This window comes from Halichoeres trimaculatus, unplaced genomic scaffold (assembly GCF_033239565.1).
Source record: "Halichoeres trimaculatus isolate MK-OKI-2021-1 unplaced genomic scaffold, fHalTri1.1 fHalTri1_scaffold_16, whole genome shotgun sequence".
Classification (NCBI taxonomy): Eukaryota; Metazoa; Chordata; class Actinopteri; order Labriformes; family Labridae; genus Halichoeres; species Halichoeres trimaculatus.
In genome coordinates, this window is record NW_027437194.1 from 23,065,066 (window position 1) to 23,088,245 (window position 23,180).

At 39.9% G+C, this 23,180-nt stretch overlaps 2 protein-coding genes across 6 annotated transcripts in view; one reads left to right on the forward strand and one right to left on the reverse strand.

Moving 5' to 3' along the window:
• Positions 1–44: 44 nt before the first annotated feature.
• pargl (poly (ADP-ribose) glycohydrolase, like) lies at positions 45–8,351 on the reverse strand. The gene is made up of 16 exons (XM_074690352.1): positions 8,176–8,351; positions 6,143–6,705; positions 5,788–5,910; positions 5,577–5,660; positions 5,401–5,472; positions 5,224–5,310; positions 3,548–3,708; positions 3,387–3,466; positions 3,235–3,307; positions 3,006–3,081; positions 2,776–2,923; positions 2,591–2,669; positions 2,392–2,500; positions 1,924–2,020; positions 1,711–1,839; positions 45–1,605 (listed from the first exon to the last, which is right to left on the reverse strand). Exons 2-16 carry the CDS (start codon positions 6,701–6,703, stop codon positions 1,463–1,465), a joined length of 2,022 nt encoding a protein of 673 aa, XP_074546453.1. The 5' UTR covers positions 6,704–6,705; positions 8,176–8,351; the 3' UTR covers positions 45–1,462.
• A 6,280-nt stretch (positions 8,352–14,631) lies between these two features.
• Positions 14,632–23,180, forward strand: part of zmiz2 (zinc finger, MIZ-type containing 2) — a 33,494-nt gene continuing 24,945 nt past the window's right edge. For 2 of the 5 annotated variants that reach the window (XM_074690241.1, XM_074690236.1), the window contains exon 1: positions 14,665–15,212. The gene's annotated coding sequence lies outside the window, so the exon portion shown is untranslated. Of the gene's footprint in view, positions 15,213–18,676; positions 18,769–23,180 lie in introns of all 5 variants that reach the window. The other 3 variants (XM_074690238.1, XM_074690237.1, XM_074690239.1) reach the window with 3 other exon arrangements.

A 23,180-nucleotide genomic window follows, 5' to 3' on the forward strand; every position in this document is an offset into this window, starting at 1 on the left:
CTTTTATAAAGCAACTTTATCATGTATTAAAATTTAAAGCATGAACCAACACTTACATAAATAATTGAAAGCGACTTGATGTATTTCTGCACTTTGACTCAGAACCATTTCTTTACATTTGCACATTTCATTCATCTTTATTTCACACAAAACACCTTTTTACACTTCATTCTGTTCTCATTTCACATCTCTCTAAATACTCTCCATCAAATCTTCACAAATGTTGTCCTTCTCTTCCTCCACGCTTCACTCAATATCCTGCCTCATTGCTGTGAATGCCTCAGTTTGTGCCAATTTTAACAGATTACTTGAAATTTCAGATTTATTTAAACAAGAAATCAACCCTGTATTCACAGAGTGTATGTATTGTCATGAAGAGATTTATTTGAGCCTCACATATTTAGACTGTATTTATTTTCTTATGTTGTTCTTTGTTTTCAAAAAATAAAGATGATGTTGCGCCTGAAGAGATGTCAGAGTTTGGAGCATTTTTTATCACGTTCAGTTAATAACACGTCTGATCAGTTTACAGCAGAATCATGAAGCAGCACTTTAAATCAAGGCAAAATATGTATGTACTCAAATGTTATGTTTTATTGTTGGTTGTACTGGACCCAAAGATGAGTGAATTTTCTCTGAAAAGTTTAATTCTGACCTTAATCTTAAAATTTAATACCTCTGAAAGAAGAATCAGCTACAGTGTTCTCATTTGAAATATAGCTTCTGAAAACAGATTTTTTGGTCAGAATCCTAATTTTTTTTCACAACTGAGGAACAAAAGTATAAATTCAGAGAAAAATTTCTTAATTCCGAGTTTTGGTTTGCTTTGAAATAATTTTTTTGTATTAATTCAAACCTTTTTTTCCTGACTTCAACTTTTTTGTCCTATAATTCTTAGTCTTTTGCCTAAATTCAGGTTTCATTGTTTTTTTAAAATCTGCTTATACAGATTTTTGTCTTAATTCAGACATCACAATGTGTTCTCAAAAAAAAAGAGTCTGAATTTGTATCTTTTGATGCTAGTTTCAGCTCAGAAAATTTTCCATTCCAAAAGGAAAAGTTAGAAAGGCTGTTGAGGATTGTAGCAGCAGGGATTTTTTTTTTTTTTTTGGTTAGAAGTCTGACTTTTTTCTCTGACTACTCTGAGGTCTGAGAAAAAGGGTTGAAGGTAAAACCACAAAATAAGTGAAATAAAAACACTCTCCAGTAGTTTCAGTTAGATTTACAGACTTCACTCATTCCTTACAGAATGTCAGAGTCTCCATGGAACAACAATATGATCATAATATTAGAGATGATTACAGTCCATGCTAATTCTGTTTAGTAATTTAGAAACATTTCCCTAAAATTAACTTCAAACTAAATAACCATAAAAACTACAGAGCATATTATCATTTGACTGGAGTTAAATTCTTCACTTTAGGTTCAAACACTTCCATTTGTAAATCAGGCGCAGTCGTCTTCACAGCTGACTCCTGGTGTCAGGAGAAGCACAAGAAGAGGTTCTCAGATTTTCTCTGATGAAGTCAAACAGGTCGAGCTGAGGAGACCCGCCTGAGGCCTGATGAACTTCACAGAAAGTCTCCACAAGGTCAAACAGAGCGGCTGGGAGATAGAGGTTGGAAAGAGAACCAGGAGAGAAAACTCAGGTGAACAACAGGTGAGAGGTCATTTCAATAGAGGACCATTTTTTCAACTTTTAAAGCTCACCAACTGTAGTTCTCTCTTTGACCAGCAGGTGGTGAAGCTGCTCCAGCTCCTCCTTCAGTGTCTCATCATTGAAGGTGAAGAAGGCCAGCCCTCTCTTGGCCTTCGCTGCCGCCATCAGCTGGATCACAGCTGCCAAATAAAACCAGAAACAGTTCATCAGGAGTTTTCAAGAGAGGAGTCAAAGGAAAGGATGGATCAAAAGGAGGGAGGAACCTTTGAGCTGAGGGTCTCCGTGAAAAGCTCCACAGCCCCACTTTCCCGTAGCGATGTCCGGCTTGTTTGGCCCATGGATGCTAAACCCACAGTACGCCTTCAAGGGCAGAGAAAAAAGAATGTTTCAAAATGAAGTTCATAGAAAAAGGAAGATTTGTAAATAAAGTGTTTCAGCCTCTGTCTGAAATGCATTGTTTTGGCTGCTGTCTCTTCGAGGCTCCCTGCTCCAAAAACCCCTTTGCCTCTGATTGGCCAGCCCATTGGAAACCTGGTGGGGCTATGCTATGGGCAAAACCTTGTGTTTGAGGCCCAGCTCTCCAACATGTCTACCAAGTCTCATGAAGATCTGGCGGGTTTTTGTTTTTAGGATGGAGCATATTAAGCAGTTTACAGATTTTATTGATAACTTGAGGTGTATCCCAAATCCTGACCGACTGATGGGTTCATGACCCCTGAGGGTAACTTCACCTTGTTGAGTTCTCGTCTGACTTTATGCTTGTTGTACTGCTCCCTGCTGTGTCGGTAAAACTGAGCATCGATGGCCAGAATCTGCCTGTACCGGCGTTCCCATTCATCTCTGTGTAGAATGAAATATAAGACATGACTCATTCACCTGTTTAAGTTGATAATACACATAGAGTCGTCGCACAGAGGGCTCAGACTGTACCTTTCTGTGAGGTCTTCGTAAGGTCTTGCCCACTCGAATGTGTTTCCATAACCAGTGTAATGGCTGAACTGCTGGGAGCCTGAAACATACAGAAAGCATCAAAGTGATCTAAGCATTGATTCAAACCATCTGTCCCCACAGAGCCTCCAGATTAAATCTTCCTCATTATGTCGCGTTTTCACTACCTATGATGACGAGACACTCGTTGTCTTCAAGTTTCTCGGTGAAGAGTCGAGACACAATCAGCTCAGGATTCATCAGGAACAAAATCTCCTCTTGAACCAGACCAGAACCCAGAACACCTCCACCGATCCTCTTGCAGGCAAAATCAACCTGAACACACATAAATACTGTTTTAAACTCGCCAAGGACTGAAAACAGGAGAAGAAGAATGTTTTTGTGAGTCTCCTCTCACCTGCAGCATACCTGTACCTTCATCCTCAATGCTGCCACGTGATGTAACATGCAGTTTAGGCATCTTCTCCTTACAGCTTCAGAAAAACAGAAACAAATCAAACAAGTTCTTTCTGTTTCATGAAATGAAAATCAAACATAAATTTAACCACATTAAATCTATTTATCATGTTTAATGTTCAAATGTGTTGACTGGAGCTGCTGTCTGGTGTGATCGTTTCATTCATTACTTTCTCCAGTCTGGGTTCTCTCTCAGCACATGTCTCTCAAACGTCACCAGGCCTCGTGTGCTGTTCTCTAAAACTAAAACATCAACAAACATCACAGATCATCTCTGAAGCTCTGTTTAACATGAAGAAGAGGAGGTGTGACATATACGTACCCGGATCTGTCATCACTTTAAAGTAATGCATGATGGCTCGCAGCTTCTGGCTCTTCTGCTCCGACGAGCCGCCAAACAGACTGCAGCAGAGAGAGAACAAAAGATTAACATAATAAAAAAGAAAGAAATGAAATGTTTGACACTGTGCTGTTTCCTCTGACCTGTTGAAGTTTATGGAAGGGAAGTTGTGGTACTCTGCTTTAGGATCGTCAGTGTTTCGGTGAGGGAAAGTGCAAAAAAACGCGTTAGCTAGCAGGCAGGAAATCTGGGCCTTTGACAGAGTGATGGAGGCTGTTTTTCCTCTCTGGAGCATGGGGATGGCCTGAAAACAGGAGAACAAACTTAAGGAAGAATCCCAGGAACAATCTGGTTTTTGTTGCTAAAAACATTAGCTCCATCTAACAGCAGAAAAACAGTTGAAAAGGACTGATATCTTTGGGAGCAAACGCTTGGGTTGTAAGTACATCAAGTACATCAAAGTTCTAGTCTTTGTCTCTGGCAAGGACACCAGACTCAGTCAAAAAAGTTGAATATTGCAGACTAACGATGTCTCACGATGATCAGATAATGAACCAGAAACACCTGCAAAAGGTTCCCTGAGCCCTGAAATAGTCTCTGAGCCTTGTTTAGTTGACAACACAACCATGGCGAAGACTGCTAACTGACAGTCCAGAAGACAGTCACCGACCCTCTCCACAAGAAGGTTAAGACACTGAAGGTTACTGCTAAAGATGCTGTTCACAGAGTGTTGGATCCAAACAGATCACTAGAAAGAGTAGTGGCAGGAAAAAGTTTGGCAGAGAAGATATACAGGCAGTAGTGAGGACCACAGGACTTGGCTCCTGCCCGCAGTGCCAAAAGAACCAAAAGCTGGTTAAATGACCAGGATATTAAAGGCCTTGCTTGGGCAGCAAACTATTTAGACCCAAACCCCCAAATAACCTCAGTCTGGAGAAGACTGTCAAGAAAAACTTCACAAGGGATCTAGAGTCTGAGGATCAAGAGCACCCACGCACAGACAGATCTTGTCAATTTCACAACATCATTATAAAGTTTCCTGTCAACAAACTCTGCTCATCCAACTCCTGTTCTGTTGCCTCGCTGTAGCTCACTCCTGTATGTTACTGGGAAGACAACGGTAGGGACAGAGGGTTGAATGGAGTCAGAGCTCCATGTAGTAGACAAACAGCGCAACAACATCAATCTGCGCACTTCCCACACTAAACAGGTTTTACCATTTTATGAGAAATTATGAATACATCAGAGATTAACTGGCAAAACTGTTCGATAATGATTATTTTGAAAAGGGCTTTAACCAGCTGGTGTAATTGGTCGAGCCCTGGTCCAAAGTTCTCTTTTCAGATGACAGTCATTTTCCATTACAGTGGTGAACCAAGGACCCAGAGTCTGGAGGAAGAGAGGAGAGTCTCAAAATCCAAGCTGTGTAAAGTCCAGAGTGACGTTTCCACAGTCAGTGATGGTTTGTGGGGCCATGTCATCTACTGCTGTTGGTCCACTGTGTTTTCTGAAGTCCAGAGTCAACACAGACTTTTACCAGGAATCTTTAGAGCACTTCATGCTATCTTTGCTAACAAGCTTTATGAATAAGCTGATTTCATTTTTAAGCATTTGGCTCCTGCCGACCGTGCCAAAAGAACCAAAAGCTGGTTAAATGACCATAATGTTACAGTGATCGATTGGACCTGAACCCTGTGGAGCAAAGCCACCAGAGCTTACAGAAGACCCCAGCAGAGCCTAAAATATCTCAAAACTAAGACAGTGAACATTTTCACAAACATAGAGATGAGTTTTAGGTACCCTTGAGTAAGTTTCATACCTTCTTCACCAAATTTGGCAGCTCCAGGGCCAGGGCAGCAATCCTTGGAAACAGAGCGCCGAAGTAGTTATCCGTTTTAGGGACACACTGAGAAACAAAGCATTTTTATCTCTTTAGTTAAAGAAATCGCAGGGTGCATCAAAAGTTGGTATTATGCGTGAAAACAAAGATACTGACCTCGACGAACGCAGCGAGGGCGTCAAACGACCACTGACCTTTGTACTTAGGGTTATACTTCAAGATGGCTTCCTGGTGTAGAGAGAGGACGAAGGTTTAGGCATCAAATAATTCTCTGAGGCAGATTTAGATACTGCTGGTTTAAAAGTATACTGTTCTGTGGGTAGCTTGTGTACCTTTACATCACTAACGCTCACTGCTGACTTCTTGGCCAGACGTGTCAGCTGTTTATGGATAGTTTCCCATCTGACTGCCTGACCCTGTGGACAACAAGCATTCAGATGAATTAAAAAGATCTAATGCCATGTGTGATGCATCACACACTGTTCAGACTTGACAGAAAACATCTAGATTGTCATATGTCAGGTGAATCTGCTTGAAACACACCGAGGACATGACACCCTTGGTGTTTATGAAGCTTGACTGTGAGCACGGCATTTTCACAAAGTTACTGCGCCACACGTCTCTGCCTTGCTGCGCCTCCAACTGTCCGTTGGTGAAAGCATTTATCTGAAGAAAAAGCACACATACAGTCACTTTCAGAGATTTATCGCAATGTGGGAATCAACAGCAATGAGAAACCTGACATAACTTGTCACCCAAAGGTTTCATTATTTATACTCCAGACACTAAGATACAGTACGACACAGGAGTATACTTAATGAAGGATGAATAATGGGTGAGAGGTACCTTTACCTTCTGCTCTGAGACAGTATTTGAGTCAACAAACTCACAAACTCACATCCACGAGGACACAGTGTGTCATGCTGAAGCTGAGGGGTTTCAGTTTCTTGGAACAATCAGGGAGTCTCTCTAGTTCCTTGAGGGAACAACACTTTGAAGATCCATCCTCCTTCTGTCTCTCCACCTGTTCTCCTCCCTCAGCCTGTCCACAGGAGAGCAAAGAGGAGGGTGAGGAAGAGGAGGGAAGTCTAGGGGATGAAGGTCTAGGTCTAGGGGAGGAAGATCTCGGAGAAGAAGATCTTGGAGAGGAGGGTCTAAGGGAGGAGGAGGAGGGGGAGGAAAGTCCAGGTCTGGGGGAGGAAGGTCCAGGTCTGGGGGAGGAAGGTCTTGGAGAGGAGGGTCCAGCGGAGGAGGAGCAGGGGGAGGATGGTCCAGAGCAGGAGCAGGTTTTACAGTGGGAGGAAGATCCAGAGGAGGAATAAGGTATTAAGGAGGAGGATTCGTCTCTAGTTGATCCATTGATGGTCCTCCTGTGATCTGTTCCACGCTCAGGTTGATCTTCTGGGTCTTCATGATGAAGTATCGCATTTATATTGGAGCTGTCGTTTCGGCGGTTCATTTCTGGAGGTCATTACAGGGAGAAAATTTGAGTTTTAAGGTTAGATGTCACCGTGCGATACAGACAATATACAGATTACAGGTTTAAGTCCAGGAAAAAAGACAAGCAGGCTAGAGTAGAAACCGTGGACAGGCCAAATTTAATTCTTGAAAGACATCAAACCTTAAAAAAACACATTAAGGTTATTTGCACGGATAGGTTTAAAATGGAAATACAAAGAAGGCTGTCACAACACCGCACTACCCGCACTGTGTATAAACGCTGTTTTTCTTATCTTCTTGTTAATCTTTAATTCATTTATTTACAAAAAAGTATAATCAAGATATTCTCACTTCCAAAACTCAAAGTCAAATGATGCTCAGAGATCCTAAATATCTGGCCAATGTGCAAATCTAAACCCCTGCTAGCAGAAGTACCAAAATACTTGCTTCATAAAGTGATGTAGATATCCCAACCCTCATACTGACTCCTTCTGGGTGACGAATGGAACTGCCTGTGTCATTCTGTCCTCATAGTAGCTCACAATATTGTAAGGGTCATTTTGGACGCCTTTCACAGTTTAAAACAGGACCCTGACCGTGGCCAAGAAAAAGGAGGTGTTCCTTGAGAGTTTGAGCCCCAGAAAAGAAAAAAAAATACACTGCACATAATTGTGCTTATGAGGTTCATAAACAAAGGCTGAAGATGATGAATACTTCCTGGTATCACTGTTGAATGTTTTTTATTCAGCATCACCTAAACAAATGAATGTGCCATAAATAGCACTATAAAGATTTAATGCATTAAACTTCGTGAATTCGTCATATTATCATTGTTTTCATATCATATCATCTATTTTATTGTTAAAATTAACATTATGAACGCCTTTTGAAGCTTTTATTTTGGTACTTCCGCTGGGCGGAAGTGTGAATTTGCGCAGTCTTACTTCTTATAATCGAAAGCAACATTTAACGTTTAAATTTTTATCTAACACCAACATTTACCATTTAACATCTACATATTAATATCCATTTTTAAATGTTGCATTTGTGTTTCAACCAAGCATTAATTTGAACACATTTTAGTAACACTTCCCACGACGTGTTTTTAACAAAAATATTTTAAGTCAATTTAAAAAATATGACATTTTCATACTTAACATCACACTTTATTCTTATGATGTTTTTTGAGCTTAGTGTGGACAAATGCTATTTTTAAAAGAGCAACTTTCAAAACCCGCCCCCTGAAATATTACACTACAGATATATCTGTAGTAATGACTTAGTACTCAGTGACATAACTTTAAATAAATGTGCTTTGTATCCTTAATAAAGAATAAATAAAAGTGTTTCAAAGCAGCTGGACAGTTTGGACCGGTTAGTAAAGTGTCTCAATCTCAAAAGTCTTTCGTTTCGTCCACTTGCGTTTCGCTAGTGGTTCCAATCAGATTTGACACAAGAAACACACAGATTTGTAACACTGAAGACTCTCACCTCTCGCCGTTGTGATCAGGTTCAATGTGTTTATCACCAAATTGAGCTTTCGTCGATGGAAAAGGAGCAGTTTATACACCAACAGCACGAGCCTCGGTTTAGTTTCACTTTGACAGAAAACGAAAGTAAACTGTGGAACTGGCAGACTGACAGACTGCGTTTGTGCAAGCTATGAGACAGCGTTTTCAAAGACAAGACTGTAGGGATTAAACAACCAATCAGATCATACACTCATGACTCGGACTTGTCTGCAGGTCCAGGGCTAAAAGTGGCAGGATCACATCACTGGGACCGTCAAAACAAACATTGTTTATTTCTTACCACAGTTTTAACCAGACCAAACTGCAACAAATTTGATAACTAAATATTTAGGACGTGAAAAGTACCAAGTCTAAGTAAAATCTGATCTTACCGAAAAATTAAGACTGTTTTATTTTTTATTATTATTATTATTATTTTTCATTTTCCCAACACTTACCTTTGAAATACAAATAGTTAACTCAACATTAGGTAGGAAAGTAGAGGTTAAAAGAGACGGATCTGTTTAATATCTCAAAGCTAAATTTTTCAAAGTGCATAGAAAAAAAGAAAAAGCAACCTGCTGGGGAGCAGAACAAGTCCCTTTTTTCTCAGTGTAGTTTGATTTTTGACCACGAGATGGCAGCAGAGATTCAGGTGTACCTGAGGAGCAACATTTCCAAAGAACTCTCCTCTGAGGGATGTTACCACAGGTTTCATCCTGGTAATCATCGGAATGTGAAGTATCTTAGGTATCTATACATTGAGCAGCTGAATTGTTTTAACTACGTTTCTTATCAGTTGAATAAGAGAGTAATAGGTAAACATATGAAAATGTCGCACAAGGTTAAATCTGCTGAATATTATTTACATTTACAATTGAAAGCTGGATCTGAATTATTAATCCACACCTGTGACTGACTGAATGAATAAAACAAACAAAAACAGCAGTCTGTCCATTTAAAGTGAGAAACTTTCTTTTTTTTTTTAACCGATAATTTAATTTGTAGTGTTAAAGGTCTGACTTACTGTTTAGGGTTAAAGCAGACCATGGTCAGTTTTCACTTGCATATTTTTTTCCTTTTTTCATGGGTGCTAAAAGAAGAAAATAAATATTTTTTGTGCTTTTTGTGATTTATCCAGAAACATATGTTTGAAATCCAAATCTGTTTCTGCATCTCTATACATATACTGACTACAGGAAGTGCTGTAATCAATTCAAACAGAAAGGTCCTGATAGTTGCTTGTAGCACAATATTTTATGTTTGATATTGAAGCTATCAGGTGAAATATCCCAGAGAAAATAAAACCTTTTTTGCTTTATTTTACATGGCAATAGCATCCACATAAGATATTTAGTTTAAAGAGGGGGTATTCTGATTCCCCCCTCTTTCACATGGATATAAAATAATCTTGAATGTTCAAACTAAACATGCAGATTTTTAAACCTCTACATTTTCATATGTTTTAGAAATCCCTGAACCTGTCTGCAAACTGATCAAAACGCTGTGAACTTCTCGAGATCTTTACAACATCTTAATATGAGCTTCAAGAGATCTTCATGAGATCTTCAAGAGGCTGAATGCAATGACAAGGCCTTCACAGGGCTGGCAAATCACCTATTCTGTCTGTCTGTTTTTTTCTGTTCCAGATGTTCCTATGATGAAAATCTATTCACATTAAGCTGAGAGATCTGCTTCCTTTCATTCACACCTTTCTTTAGTTTCTGCAGAGATCAGGACAGAAGTGAGGGCAGGGCAGGTGGCAGCAGATGGTCGTAGGAGTAACACTGACGGATAATATTCAGAGATCTGAGGACTAGAGGATGATTTGAGTTTATGTTAATACACACAAACTACTGTCACAAGCAAAATAAGAAAAAAAGAAAAGGAAAAAAACATGGATAAATCTGGGAGTTTATACTTTTCATTTTATTCATAGTTGATCTGATTTTCTTTCATCTGGCAGCCTTAGATTCTGATGAATCATAAATATTGATGAACAGTGTAAGTAATGGATTGATGTAGCTTCATACTTGAGTGAAACTGTGTTTCACTGAGTCAGGAGAAGGTCACAGGGGCTGCAGGATTTATCACGGTGTGAGGAGGAGACAATGGAGTCATGGAGCAGCTGAGGGAGGGAGCACTGTCATGAGTTCTTGTGATGACGGTCATGTGCGATGCTATCTCTGCTGCATATTCTATACTGTACAAATGTGTGTGCGTGTGTGTTTCCCCACAGTAAAATGTCATGTGTCTCTTAGGAAACAGACGTTTAAGTACTCCCGGGGTAACAAAAAAAGGGTGGAGGCCATTATCCTGCATGTGAGAATGTAACTCTGTGTGTGTGTGTGTGTGTGTGTGTGTGTGTGTGTGTGTGTGTGTGTGTGTGTGTGTGTGTGTGTGTGTGTGTGTGTGTGTGTGTGTGTGTGTGTTATTCAGGGTCAGCCGTTTCCCTGGAATGTTCTGCCTCCTGCCAAAGAGGAGTCACTACAATGGTATGCAAACACAACTCTGCAGAAACACAGAGATGACTTAAAAAGGCCTGAGAGTGAGGAGACAGAAACGTGGAAATGTGTCTCTCCTGTTTTAGCTTGTGTGCAACACATTTGTCCCATGTTTCTGTTTTATTCAAGACTTAGAAAAACATCTATGGTTTGATAGGTGAGCATGCAATATGTTGAACCATCTGCCTGAACTCTAAACAGCAAAATTCTGTTGATTTGAGAGTAGAGGTGACCATATTACATTGTTTTTCACCACAGGAACTAGGGTTTTTTATACAGTTTTAGCAGTTCTTTCCAGAGTTCATGGAACTTTTGGGAGGTAAGGCCTGCAATTTGAAGGTTTCTGATGGGTGGAGCACCCACAGTGTTTTTTATTTTCCACAATAATATGGCCCTGGCTGTGTTTGACTTTAATAACTCCTAAACAATGGTCTTCTTTGAGCCTGATGGTGTGAATATATCTCTTTCAGCTCCCAGTGTTACAGTTTAAAGAGTGACCGTGTAAACTAGAAACCTTCTGCTGAAGGTGTCATTGGATATCCAGTTTACAACAGCTAATTAAACACAGAAGAAGTCCTCTGGAATGCATCTTAGTTTAGTTTTTGATTCAAATACCCAAACCTCCTCATCTAATCAGTGATGAGGGTGAAGTGAATGATTATCTAAACTGTTTGAAAATGATGCATCCTACTGAATGATGTCAGTCCACAGGGTCGCTCTTTCAGCTGAAACACTGTTCAGTCATCATACTTCAGACGAGCATGATCAACTGCTGCCTTGCCACTAGAGCCCGTCTCCTCTCAAGTGTCAACAAATCCACCTGCAGTGAAATATTTCATGACCAAAACCTGACCCGGGCTGAATCTCCTCCATGCTAACAGTTTAACTTAAGTGTTGCTTTAGTCTTACAGCCCCTACTGGCCTGGTAGTGTGTTGCAATTACTCTTTTTTTTATACCTTAATGTCGCTGGCCCGGTTATTTACCTGTAAAGATTATATTACCCTCACAGATCTTCAGACTTCATTGGAAATACAAATAACAACCATGAAAATCATTTTGTTGCTGGAAGTGATGTTCCAGTAGAAAAGCACACACTACTTAACAAAAAATGTTGAAAGATGTTACAAAAGTCTTGTTATGTCCTCCAATAACACCGTAAGGGTGACATTTTTGAGTAGAAAGTATTTCAATGAGCGTCCTACAAAAGTCTTACTTAAAATTTAACGTGGTCTGATTGTTTTGATGAATTATTTATTTCCGGGAAAATGAGAGCACAATGACAACATCTCTCCCCAGTCCCTCCCCATCTTCCCAGTGGTAGCTGAAATGCTGACAATGGAAAAAATGTAATTATGAGGCTTTTTATCTTTTTTATGTTGATCACATCACATCCAATCAGAAAACAGTTTAAGGTGTCTTCTTTTTAAAGGTATTATCCTGTGCCACAAACAGACCTCTTTAAACCCTACTCCAGCCCAGCTCCTCATTCATGCTGTGACTGATTTTATCAGGGTCATTTTGAAGCTGATCTGTTCTTAGCCACAGGGCTCTTTGCTGATGCTCTTCCCACCTTAGGCTTTGGATGTGTGGAATGTCAGGGAGCTCCCAGAACAAAGCCATACCACCAAATACAATACTGCATGCAAATAGTGAATTCTTTTGACAAGAGGTTCTGACTTAAATCATCTGTTTCATGAATACCAGCAAAGTTGCCCTCTGCTGGTCATTCAGGTTTACAGAAGGAGGACTACATCCTCCTTTCAAAGACTATCTGTGTTTTTTTTCTTCCTTTTATTTCTATAAAAGCTTTTTTCAAGCATGTGAACCAGCCTGGAGAATCCCTTGATGCAAAATTGATGATATGAGTCTTTGTAGGTGAAATCTGACTTCTTTATCCTCGCCTACACAAGAAAACACAAGAGGGAGATGAACCACATTCTTAAGCCTGAGAGTGCAGGCAGCTTTGTTTTTACTCCCTCTTTGTCTCCTCACCCCTCTCAGAGTCTTCTCCCCTCTTCCTCCCCCTCTTCTTCTTCTTCTCCTGGTGGAGGTCAGATTGTTGCAGCAGTGGTGTGTGTTCTGCCTCAGAGTCAAAGCAGGGTCAAGGCTTTACTTGTGTGTGAGTGTGTATGAGTGTGTAGTAGTGGGGGGCTACACACTCTCAGGAGCAGACTGTGACATTGTGAAATGACTGCAGTAGATTGGAAATTGTATGTGTGTGTGTGATTGTACTATGCGGCAGGTCGTGGGGGAGGAAGCAGCAGCAGCAGCAGCAGTGTGTGGAGTGGAGAGGTGGTGGTAGTGGTGGTGGGGAGGAGGGGGAGTGATATGGATAGTGTGGAGAAAAAATGAAGAAATGGGAAATCTCGGCACCTGTTTCCAGGGCAACAGAGGTCTGAAAAACACAGGCAGGTTGGACTTTTTATTCTCCACGCTGCACTGCCCTCTGGCAAGATACTGCAGACGCCTCTAATGACTCCAAAACACCAACTCCTGCTGCTGCTGCATCTCCTGAAACAAGCGACACCACCTTTCTGTCTGCCTGTGTGTCTGCAGGTGTGTGACACACATGTAGGAGTTAAAGATGCAGGGCTGTCTGTGTGGCATGCATACATACATACGTGATCATTTACAGGTGACGTCATTCTCCATGACCCCCCCCCCCTCCTCTCCATCTCTCCCTCTCTTTTTCTGAAATGATCTGCTGCTCGGGTGTGCAGTCAGTCAACCAGCCGCCTGACTTGTAGGAGGAGGAAGAGGAGGAGGAGGAGGAGGAGGAGGAGGAGGGACAGGAAAATGCCTTTCTCAGTGGGAGACATTAGCCCTGTGATCTCATGAATATATTATAGAGGGCTGTGATGAGACATTCATCTCTTTACAACGATCGGATCATTTGTCACAGATCAACAACCAGAGGAATGTATTTTTTTAATTTATTCTATATTTTATTTATTAAAATTATTTTTCCTGCTGCTTTACTAAATGCACATTAATTGGCAGTCAGGATGTAAAAAAAACTGACCGTCTTGCAAAATATTTGTATTTCTGCTTCTCCTGCAAACCTCTCTAAACCCTCTTCCAGCCCAGCTCCTCCTTCATGCTGTGTCTGATTTTATCAGGGTCATATGGACCATCCATTTACACAAATGAAAGAGAGGGAAGGTGTGCTCTCCTTACCTCAGGCTTTAGCATTCTATTTATGCAAATGGAAAGGCAGGGAGCTCCCAAAACAGAGCCATACCACCAAATTTATCAAATTTAATTCAAAAAGCTAATTTTCTTCAGACATTTGACTAATTTCCTAAAAATCCCCCCAAATTGTGCCGTTCAGAATGTAGCAAAAGCACAAAGAAACTTAGATTTACACTTCACTCAAAATAAGCATGTAGGCCATGACTGAAAGGTAAGTCGGCACGTTGTCTCCTGACTAATGATAGCAATCAACCTCCTGAGTTGATTTTTTGGATTGCCAGAAAATTATCTTTTTGATTGAATTTTTTTAGAAACATTATTAGTGTGAATCCTTTGCTTGAAAATTATCTCATTATCTCATGAAAAAACACACTTTGTTTTTCTCCAGATATTGAAATGAATGATTCCACTTAAAAAAACAAACAAAAAAAAACTAGTTGTTATCTCGAGACAACAATGAAATCTTCTACAATGATACATTTCAGGCAAATTAGTGAAGGACAGTGTAGGACATCAAACATCAAAAGTCTACAAAACTTTTGACAGTTGTATACAACAGACTCCCCAGTCATCTCTCATTGACTAAGTGCAACAACATTTTTTTTTTTTTTTTTTGCATTGTTAATACATTATAAATCAGTAAGATGTCATGGTAGTTGTCATTTCAGCCGTGGAAACTTTTCTAACACAGCTGATAATTTAATCCTGAGCCAAATGTACCGATCACAGAAATGATCCGAACTCCTCATCACTATTAGCCCCGACTGCGACACGGGCTCGTTTAGTTAGCTGGGAAGCTAACTTGAACAGTCAGGCGGCTTCTACGTCTGTCAGCTGGAGCAGGGACACGGTAAGCTCCTGTTACAGATGTTACTGTTCAGCACAGGGTGAATGGCTCTTCGGCTGGATGCTGTCGTTATACGTGCAGCCAACCTCTCTGTCCTCACGACGGAAAACGAGCCGATACCTTTTAAAGTTAACGTGAGCTAATTAGCATTCGGTGGCTAACAGTGCCAGCAGCAGCAGCGGCAGCGGCAGTCGCGCAGCAGCACTAGTAGCGGCAGCAGCAGATGCAGCAGAGAAAGCAGCAGCGGTAGCGGTAGCGGCAGAAGCAGCAGCGGCGGCAGAAGTAGCGTGTTAAAGAGCCTCCACAGCTCTGTTTCCAGTCAGAGGCTCTAACAAGACAAGCGGAGATAATCCAAACTTGACGCTGCGCTATCACCTCATACAACGGACATTTTACCACAATTCTTTCCTCATTTTAATGCCACTTAACGGACTACTGCTGTAAACATCGGTATTATTCAGCAGCTGGAGCAGGTAGGTGAAAGAAAACATTTCATTTTTTAATTTCAGTGATGATGGGAAACGCACACAGATGCACACAGAGGCAGACACACAGAGGCTGCACTCCTCCACAGAAAGCACACTACTGCTGAAATGCTTTGTTCTGATCTGCTGCAAATCAGAGCTGCACGGTTTTATTCCTGCAGGTAGAGATTTGCATGATTTGCATTTCTGAAACTAATAAGTCATTGACTGCTAATTTTTACACATATTATCTGCTCTACAAAAGAGAGAAAGCATGCTTTCCATGAGCTGTTTTTGATTTTGTGGCTGTGGCTGATCAGTTATTTCCTTAAACATGTGCTGTTGTATTTGTGTTGTTATTGGGCAGTCAGACAGTGCCTGTTTTCCCTCTCTGGCCATGACTTCCTGATGTATCATGGGTACAATAACATGCAGTCTGGGCTTGGAGCCAGGCAGAGAGCGTGGGTCACTGTTTACCTGAAAAGCAGAGATAGACAAGGTGTTTAAAAGATTTAAACCTTCAGGGTGAAGGCTTTCTGTGTTAAAAGCATCCAGATGTTTGATTTATTCATTTATGGATGTTTGCTTGTATTTCTGGGGCTGCTGCATCAAGTTATTTAATTTGCCACCTTTAATTTATCACCCACTATTCTGTATAAGTTTGAGAAACAAAGTAAGAAACAAGGCATTGTATAATCTGTGATTTTATCTTTTGAAAGATGAATAGTTTTTTTTTATTCTTGCCCCCTGATTGAAAGCAGCTTGATATTTTGGTCTTTTTAATAAAGCATGGCATTTGGGAGTGTTATTTTTGGATTCACGGAATATTACGGTGGCCCCGAAGGTCAACTGAACAAACATTTTATGAAGCACAGAAACATTCAGTCAAACTTATGCATGTTTTATGAAACACAAAAGCCTCTTAGGTAATGCAAAATGTTTCATAATATGCAAAATAAATATAAAAACAACAAGATAATTTATACATTAACGTATTTTACACAAAAAGCATTAAAAATAAAAACACTGACAAAATTTAACTGAAAGAATTTCAGATATATTTGAAAGAAATAAAAAATGTCAAAATATGTCATAAAATGTTACTAAAAAATATGAAAAAAATGCAAAAATATTTTTCAAAAAGTAAACATATCTCAATAAATATGATAATATTTCTCTAAGCACAAAATTTTCATTCTTTTTTTTTTGTTACTTATAGTTCATGAAATGTTTTAATGCCTGAAGAGTTGTGCATTTTTAAAAGCTTTTACCTTAAGGTAAGTCTTTCTACATAAGCTGACATGTTTGTTTATACTTGATGAAATATTTTTCCATTAGTAAAACATTTCTGCTGTTTGATGAAATGCTTTTGTAGTCATGAAGAGAAGTTGTCCATCAAGGCCACCATGCTGACACCTGTTACCCCTCCAAAATATGAGTAAATAAAATTAAACCCATGGAATGAGGAGAAGATAATAGCATAAGAAATAAAGGTGACATTTATTTACAAAAATTGGTAATAATTAACAAATGAAATCTAATTGACTAAATAAACCAAAACAAAAGCTAATTTAAAATAAAAAATGTTGAGTAAACTTGATACACTACAAAAATCCATTAAAACTGAAAAGAACAAATGGTTGGAAAGATTTGAGAAAATCGTGAAAAATAGATATAGTTTCATTTTTAACAAAACTGTTAAAATAATTCGATCCCTAAAATTCTGTGTATTAGGTCCCTTTTTTCACATGTGAGGCTTCTTATAACATATTGATCTTGTTCAGTCAGATCAATGAGACATCTAACACATACAGTATCCCCCCTCCTCACCCTTTAGTTATCGCACCTCTTCACAGTTCTGTGTCTCTTGTTGTTGAGAAACACCAGTGATTTGTCTCCCCATTGTTGTGAGCTGACATTTGCCTCTCATTAACTGTGCTGCTCATCTGAATTGAAGAGGCGATTAACTGTTAATCTGTCAGATCTCATTGAAGCTTTTAATTAGTGTTGTATTAAAGACAGGTACTCAGCAGATCAATCAGAGAGCGTCTGTATTCTATCCAGCAGCACAGTCATCAGGCGGCTCAGTTTAGCAGGCTCTTGAATAATAATTTCAATTAGTCATGATTTTCAAAAGGTGAGCACTTTTCAGCAGAGAGTGTCAGAAATGAAACCTCAGTGAGTTAATGAATGGAAGAAAATCAATAGGCAACCGTTATCAGAACACGTAAATCATTTTGAAGCAAAAATACTAAAAAATCGAATATGTTTTCATCAATTAATCATCAAATGACAGCTCTTTGATTAAGGGAGCTGCTTTAAAGAGCTTTTCATTTACATCATCTGCCAAAGTTTAAAACACAAAGTTTACATCGCTCTTAATTGGTAAACCATTAATAGATTACCTATTCAGCTTCATCTGTGATATCAAACACAATGTAAAAGCTTATCTACTTCGACAGAAATGTAACCTGCAAAGGTGTGAAGCTCACTCTCAAAGAAAATAGTCTAGTTTCTCATTTAAAATGCTTCAGTTTGCTTTTTCCTCTGTAGAAGTGGTACGAATAGTCCGGGGTCTTTCCTTTATAAAGCATTGTACATGGATGAATCATTCTGATTTCTTGTAGTCAAGCTTTTTTTAGTCTTAATTCTACACTAGTCTCTGTTTTTCTCCCACTGGTGTTTTATAAGACCTTTATTTCAGACCGAATCTGAAATTTTTTTGTTTTAGCTGTTGTTTCTTTAAGGATCCACGCTACATAAACCCCTGTCAGAGGCCGAGCTATTGGCAGACCTTAATGGTTAAAGCCATCTCCTCCAACGTGCCACAAACCAGTTGGAAGATCTTTTTGTGAAAACCTCATCATTTCAGGAAGTCTCAAGAAGATCTGCTGAAGATCTGGTGAAGATCCTAATTCCTGGATTTAAACATGGGTATAAAGTCACAATGCTGAATGTTCAGACTAAATGTGTGCAGGTTTTCAAACTTCTACATATTCATATCTTGTAGAAATTATGGAATCTGTCTGTAAATGATCCAGGTCTTCACGAGATCCCGATGAGACTTGCTGAAATGAGGAAGAATCTAAGGCAAAGGTCAGAATCACCAGAGGAAACATATTAGGAAACATAGGTAGAGTCTGCAGGATCTTCCTGTAAAATAAAATTTCAACTTTTACAGGAACAGTCTGACTCAATCTTCTCCTGCAGGCCTCTGTACATGTGTGTCAGTGTCTGTGTCTGCCTCGAACCCCCTCCTCTGCCAGTATGTTGATGTTTTGGTTGTATTGGGACATTTCTGGGCAGAGTGAGCGTGGCTACCTCAGCCATGGCTGTCACAGCACACCCAGTGCCCAAGAGACTTTGCGTGTTGATTAGTGTAAGAAGCTATCCTGAGTGGCTATGATAGTGAATGGAGGGAAAAAAAACCCACAGTGAAATGAAACACCAAACAGATCTAGTTTTTTCTACAGGAAGGTGAAGCTTGGCCCGACTTTCTATCACTTTTGGGCTTAGAAAGCAGCATGGTACGAAGAGCGACGTGAGTTGGCTTTCTGCTGAGCAGGTAGGTGTCAGATACCTGTGATTAGCTTGTGCTAACATGCAACGTCAGGTGTACGGCTCTTGAGTTTGTCCCACAAAGAAACGCGTTACTGTTGGTGTTTGCTAGGCTAATGAATCTGTTCACGTAGTCATGGTTGGAGGTAATGGGTGTGTGCTGCTGCTGACACTGAGCCAAGGAGGAGGAGCCCAGAATTCCACAAAGATAAAATCAGAAATCCTAAATTTACACTGAATTCTGACGTCATAGTCGATATGAGTTTTTTTTTCTCTCTAGATTTAAGAAAAAGGTGAAATTTCAAAACTTGAGTCATAATCCTCAAAACAAAGCAATCATTCAGAGAAAGGTCTAAAAGTTTTATCACTGATATCTGGGAGTTTGTCAGATAAGGATTTATTTATTTATTTATATTATTTATTTATTTATTTTGAGTTTTGAGACAAGTACAAATCCAGAGGTTGAGGTCAGATTTCGATCCCCAAAATGTTTCTCCAGTGGTTTCTTATGTGATCTCACACTTTGGAAATATTCTTTTATTTTATTCCTTTGTGTATTTGAGTCAGAAAGCTGAAAAAGATGTTCGGCTAATAAATGAAGTAGCCTGAATTAATTGATTAGTTATAGACATGCACCAATCGATCTGTGCTGATTACCTTAATTTGGGGGAGATCAGTGATCGGTCCATCCTTACATATGAAACTGATCTTACATACCTCTGTGGAGGTCTGACAGCCAGCCATTGTTGCTTTTTAGTCTGAGACCTAAAACTCAGGACACTTTATTGGTTGTTTAAGTTAAAACATAGAGATTTTATTGTTTCACAGGTATTGTTCAATGATTTTCAATAAAATAAGATTGGAACATTGAAGGTATATGCTGTCAGTAATAAAAAAAAAAAAGAAAAAGAAAAATCAGTATCGGCCCAAATCTGTATCACCAGGTCAGGCTTTTCAAAGATTGGTGATCGACCAGAAAATTGTGATTAGTGCACCCCTAATTAGTTCTACAGGAAAGATTAAGTGTTGCAGCTGTAATCTGTAGCTTTAAGGATAATGAATTTAAATAACCTGAAGCTAAACTTCCATTGTTGCTTTGTTTTATTTTATTTTTTTTAAAACAAAAACCTGAAGTCAACCCAAACATAAACATAAATCTATAACAGCAGCAGACAACAGTGGGTCAGTTGAGGTCTGTAGTTTCTGCCGTCTGTCGAGGGGATTGTGAGAAAGTATGAAACAGAGCAGTCAGAAAGCGGTTGGACGAACACAAAGAGACGGAGCTGCCAGAGAAGAAAAATCAGGAAGTTGAGGTTAAAAGAGGCAAAGAGGGAGAGAGAGGGAGAACAGCACGTCTCAATCAGCAGGTACAGTCTGTGCTGCCTGTGTTCGCTTCCCACATCTTACACACACACACACACACACACACACACGCACGTCTTACATGTTCCCCCTCCGACCTGCTGCTTTGTGTGCGATGGAAGTTACAAAGTGCCGTCTGTCTGCAGTCTGTGGAAATCAGGTACGACAGTCATGTGATCAGAGCAGAGCTCCCCTCCTCCCTTCATCCTCCTGCTTCAGAAGATGTGCGATGTGCGGGGTGTCTGACCCAAATCTGCAAAGTGCACGAGAGGAAACCAAAGAGAGGGAGAGGAAGAGGAGGGGGAGGATGTTGGAAAATTAGCATGTCAGTGGGAAACCAGCAGATAAAGAAAATCATTAATGAGAGGCGGCAGGATCTGCAGGAAATAATGAAAACATCTGGTGTGAAAAGGAACCAGGCTGCACAATAAACACTAATTTCATCATTTCTCCAATAACAGCCTTCACAAGAAACATATCTCAGTTTGCAATTAGGGATGTAACGATGCTCATAACTCATGATATGAGACGATTATGGTGCTGCAGTCATGATAACATGTTTTTCTTTAACGTGTAAGAGGCCCAGTTTATTTTCAGCCTCAACAGAAGAGAGCCTCACTAAACTATTACACGTCTTTTGCTGCCTTACACTTAGTCTGTGAGATGGTTAAGATAAAGGACCAGCTGCACAAAACGCTAGATTGTTTCTGTTTAACTTCAGCTGAGCTGTATTCACATGCACTTAACTACACGAATGAGCTGGATTAGTGACACAATTTTACCTGAATTTGTTCAGACTTTGACTCGCCAGCTCTCTGATGGAGTTTCTGCTAAGAGTTGAGTTGAGCTGAACTGAGAATGAAGCTAAACATTTTTAGGACAACTCTCATGGGACCAAAGAGAAGCCAAAAGAGTAACAGGATAAATTAAAACATCCAAGACTGAAGCAGTAGAATGATTTTTAAGAAGTCTGCACATTTGTCTATTTATTCAACATTGATGGAAATGCAGAAATGCATCATCCCACCATTTCACCTCACACTTTGAATGAATGCTTTGTAAATAAACTCAGAAATTTTTAAAAATCTTGTTAACGAAGGTTCTGCAGATTAGGTATGGAGATGTAAGTAATAGGGATTGTTTGCTGGTTAAGCAGATCCTAAACAAAAAACAGAGGAAAGATGCTTAAACCCGGACTGCCCTTTTACATCCAAAGTGAGTCAGGACATCTTTCAGAAGACCTGACCGGAGTCAGGTGGACCGGAGGAGTCTCTGCTCATAAGCTGTTTTCTGAGCCTGGAAACTAAACTGGAACTACCTAACACACATTGTTTTAAAGATAATGTCATGTTTTAACACCCCATTTGGTTTTTAACAGTCAAATCTGTTTAATTGAGTCAGAAAAATTCAATAAGAGGAGGCAGTGTGCTCTTTTTAGTCTTAGTTCTGTCCCTCTGGTGCCCCCCATAGTACTTCGCCTACTACATTAGCAGTGCCTATTATTTTGGCTGAAATTCAGTATGTAGTAGTCAGTATGTGAAAACTTGTAAAATCTGAAGTATACTAAAAATCTGAAGTATACTAAAAATCCCCAGATGTCCTACTGATTCAGGAAAATTTCTCAGTATGTAACAGACTAGTCTACCCAGCATACTGATTCCCACAATGCATGGTGCTAACGCTGTTTGTCCATGCGGGTGACAGGTTTTGGTGAATAAGCGCCATCTACTGGAATGAGTCAGCATTATGATTACAACACAACACTAAAGCCGCGTTTCTACCATGCAGTCCGGGTCGGTTCAGTACGGTTTGGGACGGTTTGGTACAGTTAAGCCTGATCCCATTTGCGTTTCCACAGCAAACTGTGCCCTCTCGTGTGGGGCGGCGTGTAAGCCGGAAGCCGCAGCTGTTAAACAGTAGCGCAACGCCGTAGCAGCTTACCCCGCTATTAAATCCAACAAAGAAGAAAACGCGACACAGTAAACAAAGAGCATAGATGGAAGACATGCAGCATTTCGTCCTCTCTGTGATTTTCATGTAACTCTCTGTTACAAAGAACAATCAAGCTTTGTTTCAGTGAAGTCTGTGTGCCGCCAGGAGAAATGCAGCCACTATCGGGGTAAGTGACGGTTCTTTTGACCAATCAACGGTCTGCAGTGTGTTGCTCCACCTTCCGAGAGCGGATCGGTTCAGTCTGGCACCCATACGAAAGGGTCCCAAAAAAGTGGGACGGCTCGTTTCGGTTTTTAGGGATCTGTCCCGGGATGAGTCAGTGGAAACCCCGCAAAAAGCGCGCCGTACTGAGACGAACCGAACCGGTCTGCTTGGTGGAAACGCGGCTTTACTTTAAGGTCCGTGAAAGAGAAGTGAAGTGATGCGAAAGAAACACGAGTCAATCTTGTCACTTCCTTTTGTAAAAGAGGCGTTTACCTTTACAAATTCATTAGAGCCCATATAAAAGACTAAGTCACTTTTTTAAACCATACGTGGATTATGGTTTCCCCATCAGCACTAAAAACAAAAAACCCTTCCATTTTTTTTTTTGGTAAATAATATACCTTTTGGTGTAAGATTAGAAATCAAGCATGAAAGTTCTGTGTGATATGATTAACAAAATAACTAAAATGCAGAGATCTGCCCATAGTTTGATTGAACATTTATAATAAACACAAAAAAACCCTCTGTAGCTCTGCTTCTGAAACTGGAAACCAGAGTAATATACTACAAAACAGACCCATCAGAGAAGTCATACTAAAAGCAAAAGCAGTAGGTAGTATGTAGTGCCTACTACATACTACATTCACATATAGTATGTATTTAGTATGTAGTAGGCGGTTTGGAAAACAGCCGTGGTGTGTTGGTGAATGCTAATTGCAGAAGTGGAGCAACAGATGTACATTTTGTTGAAAGACACCCAGCAGATTTAGCAGCACAAGCATCCTGCATGCATCCTTCACAGCCAAGAAAGGGTAGAGCTCACTCATTTGGACACCTTTAAGTCTTTGATGTGCAATTACATGCTTTCAGTCTTGCAGTTCATCTTATGAAGGATGCAGC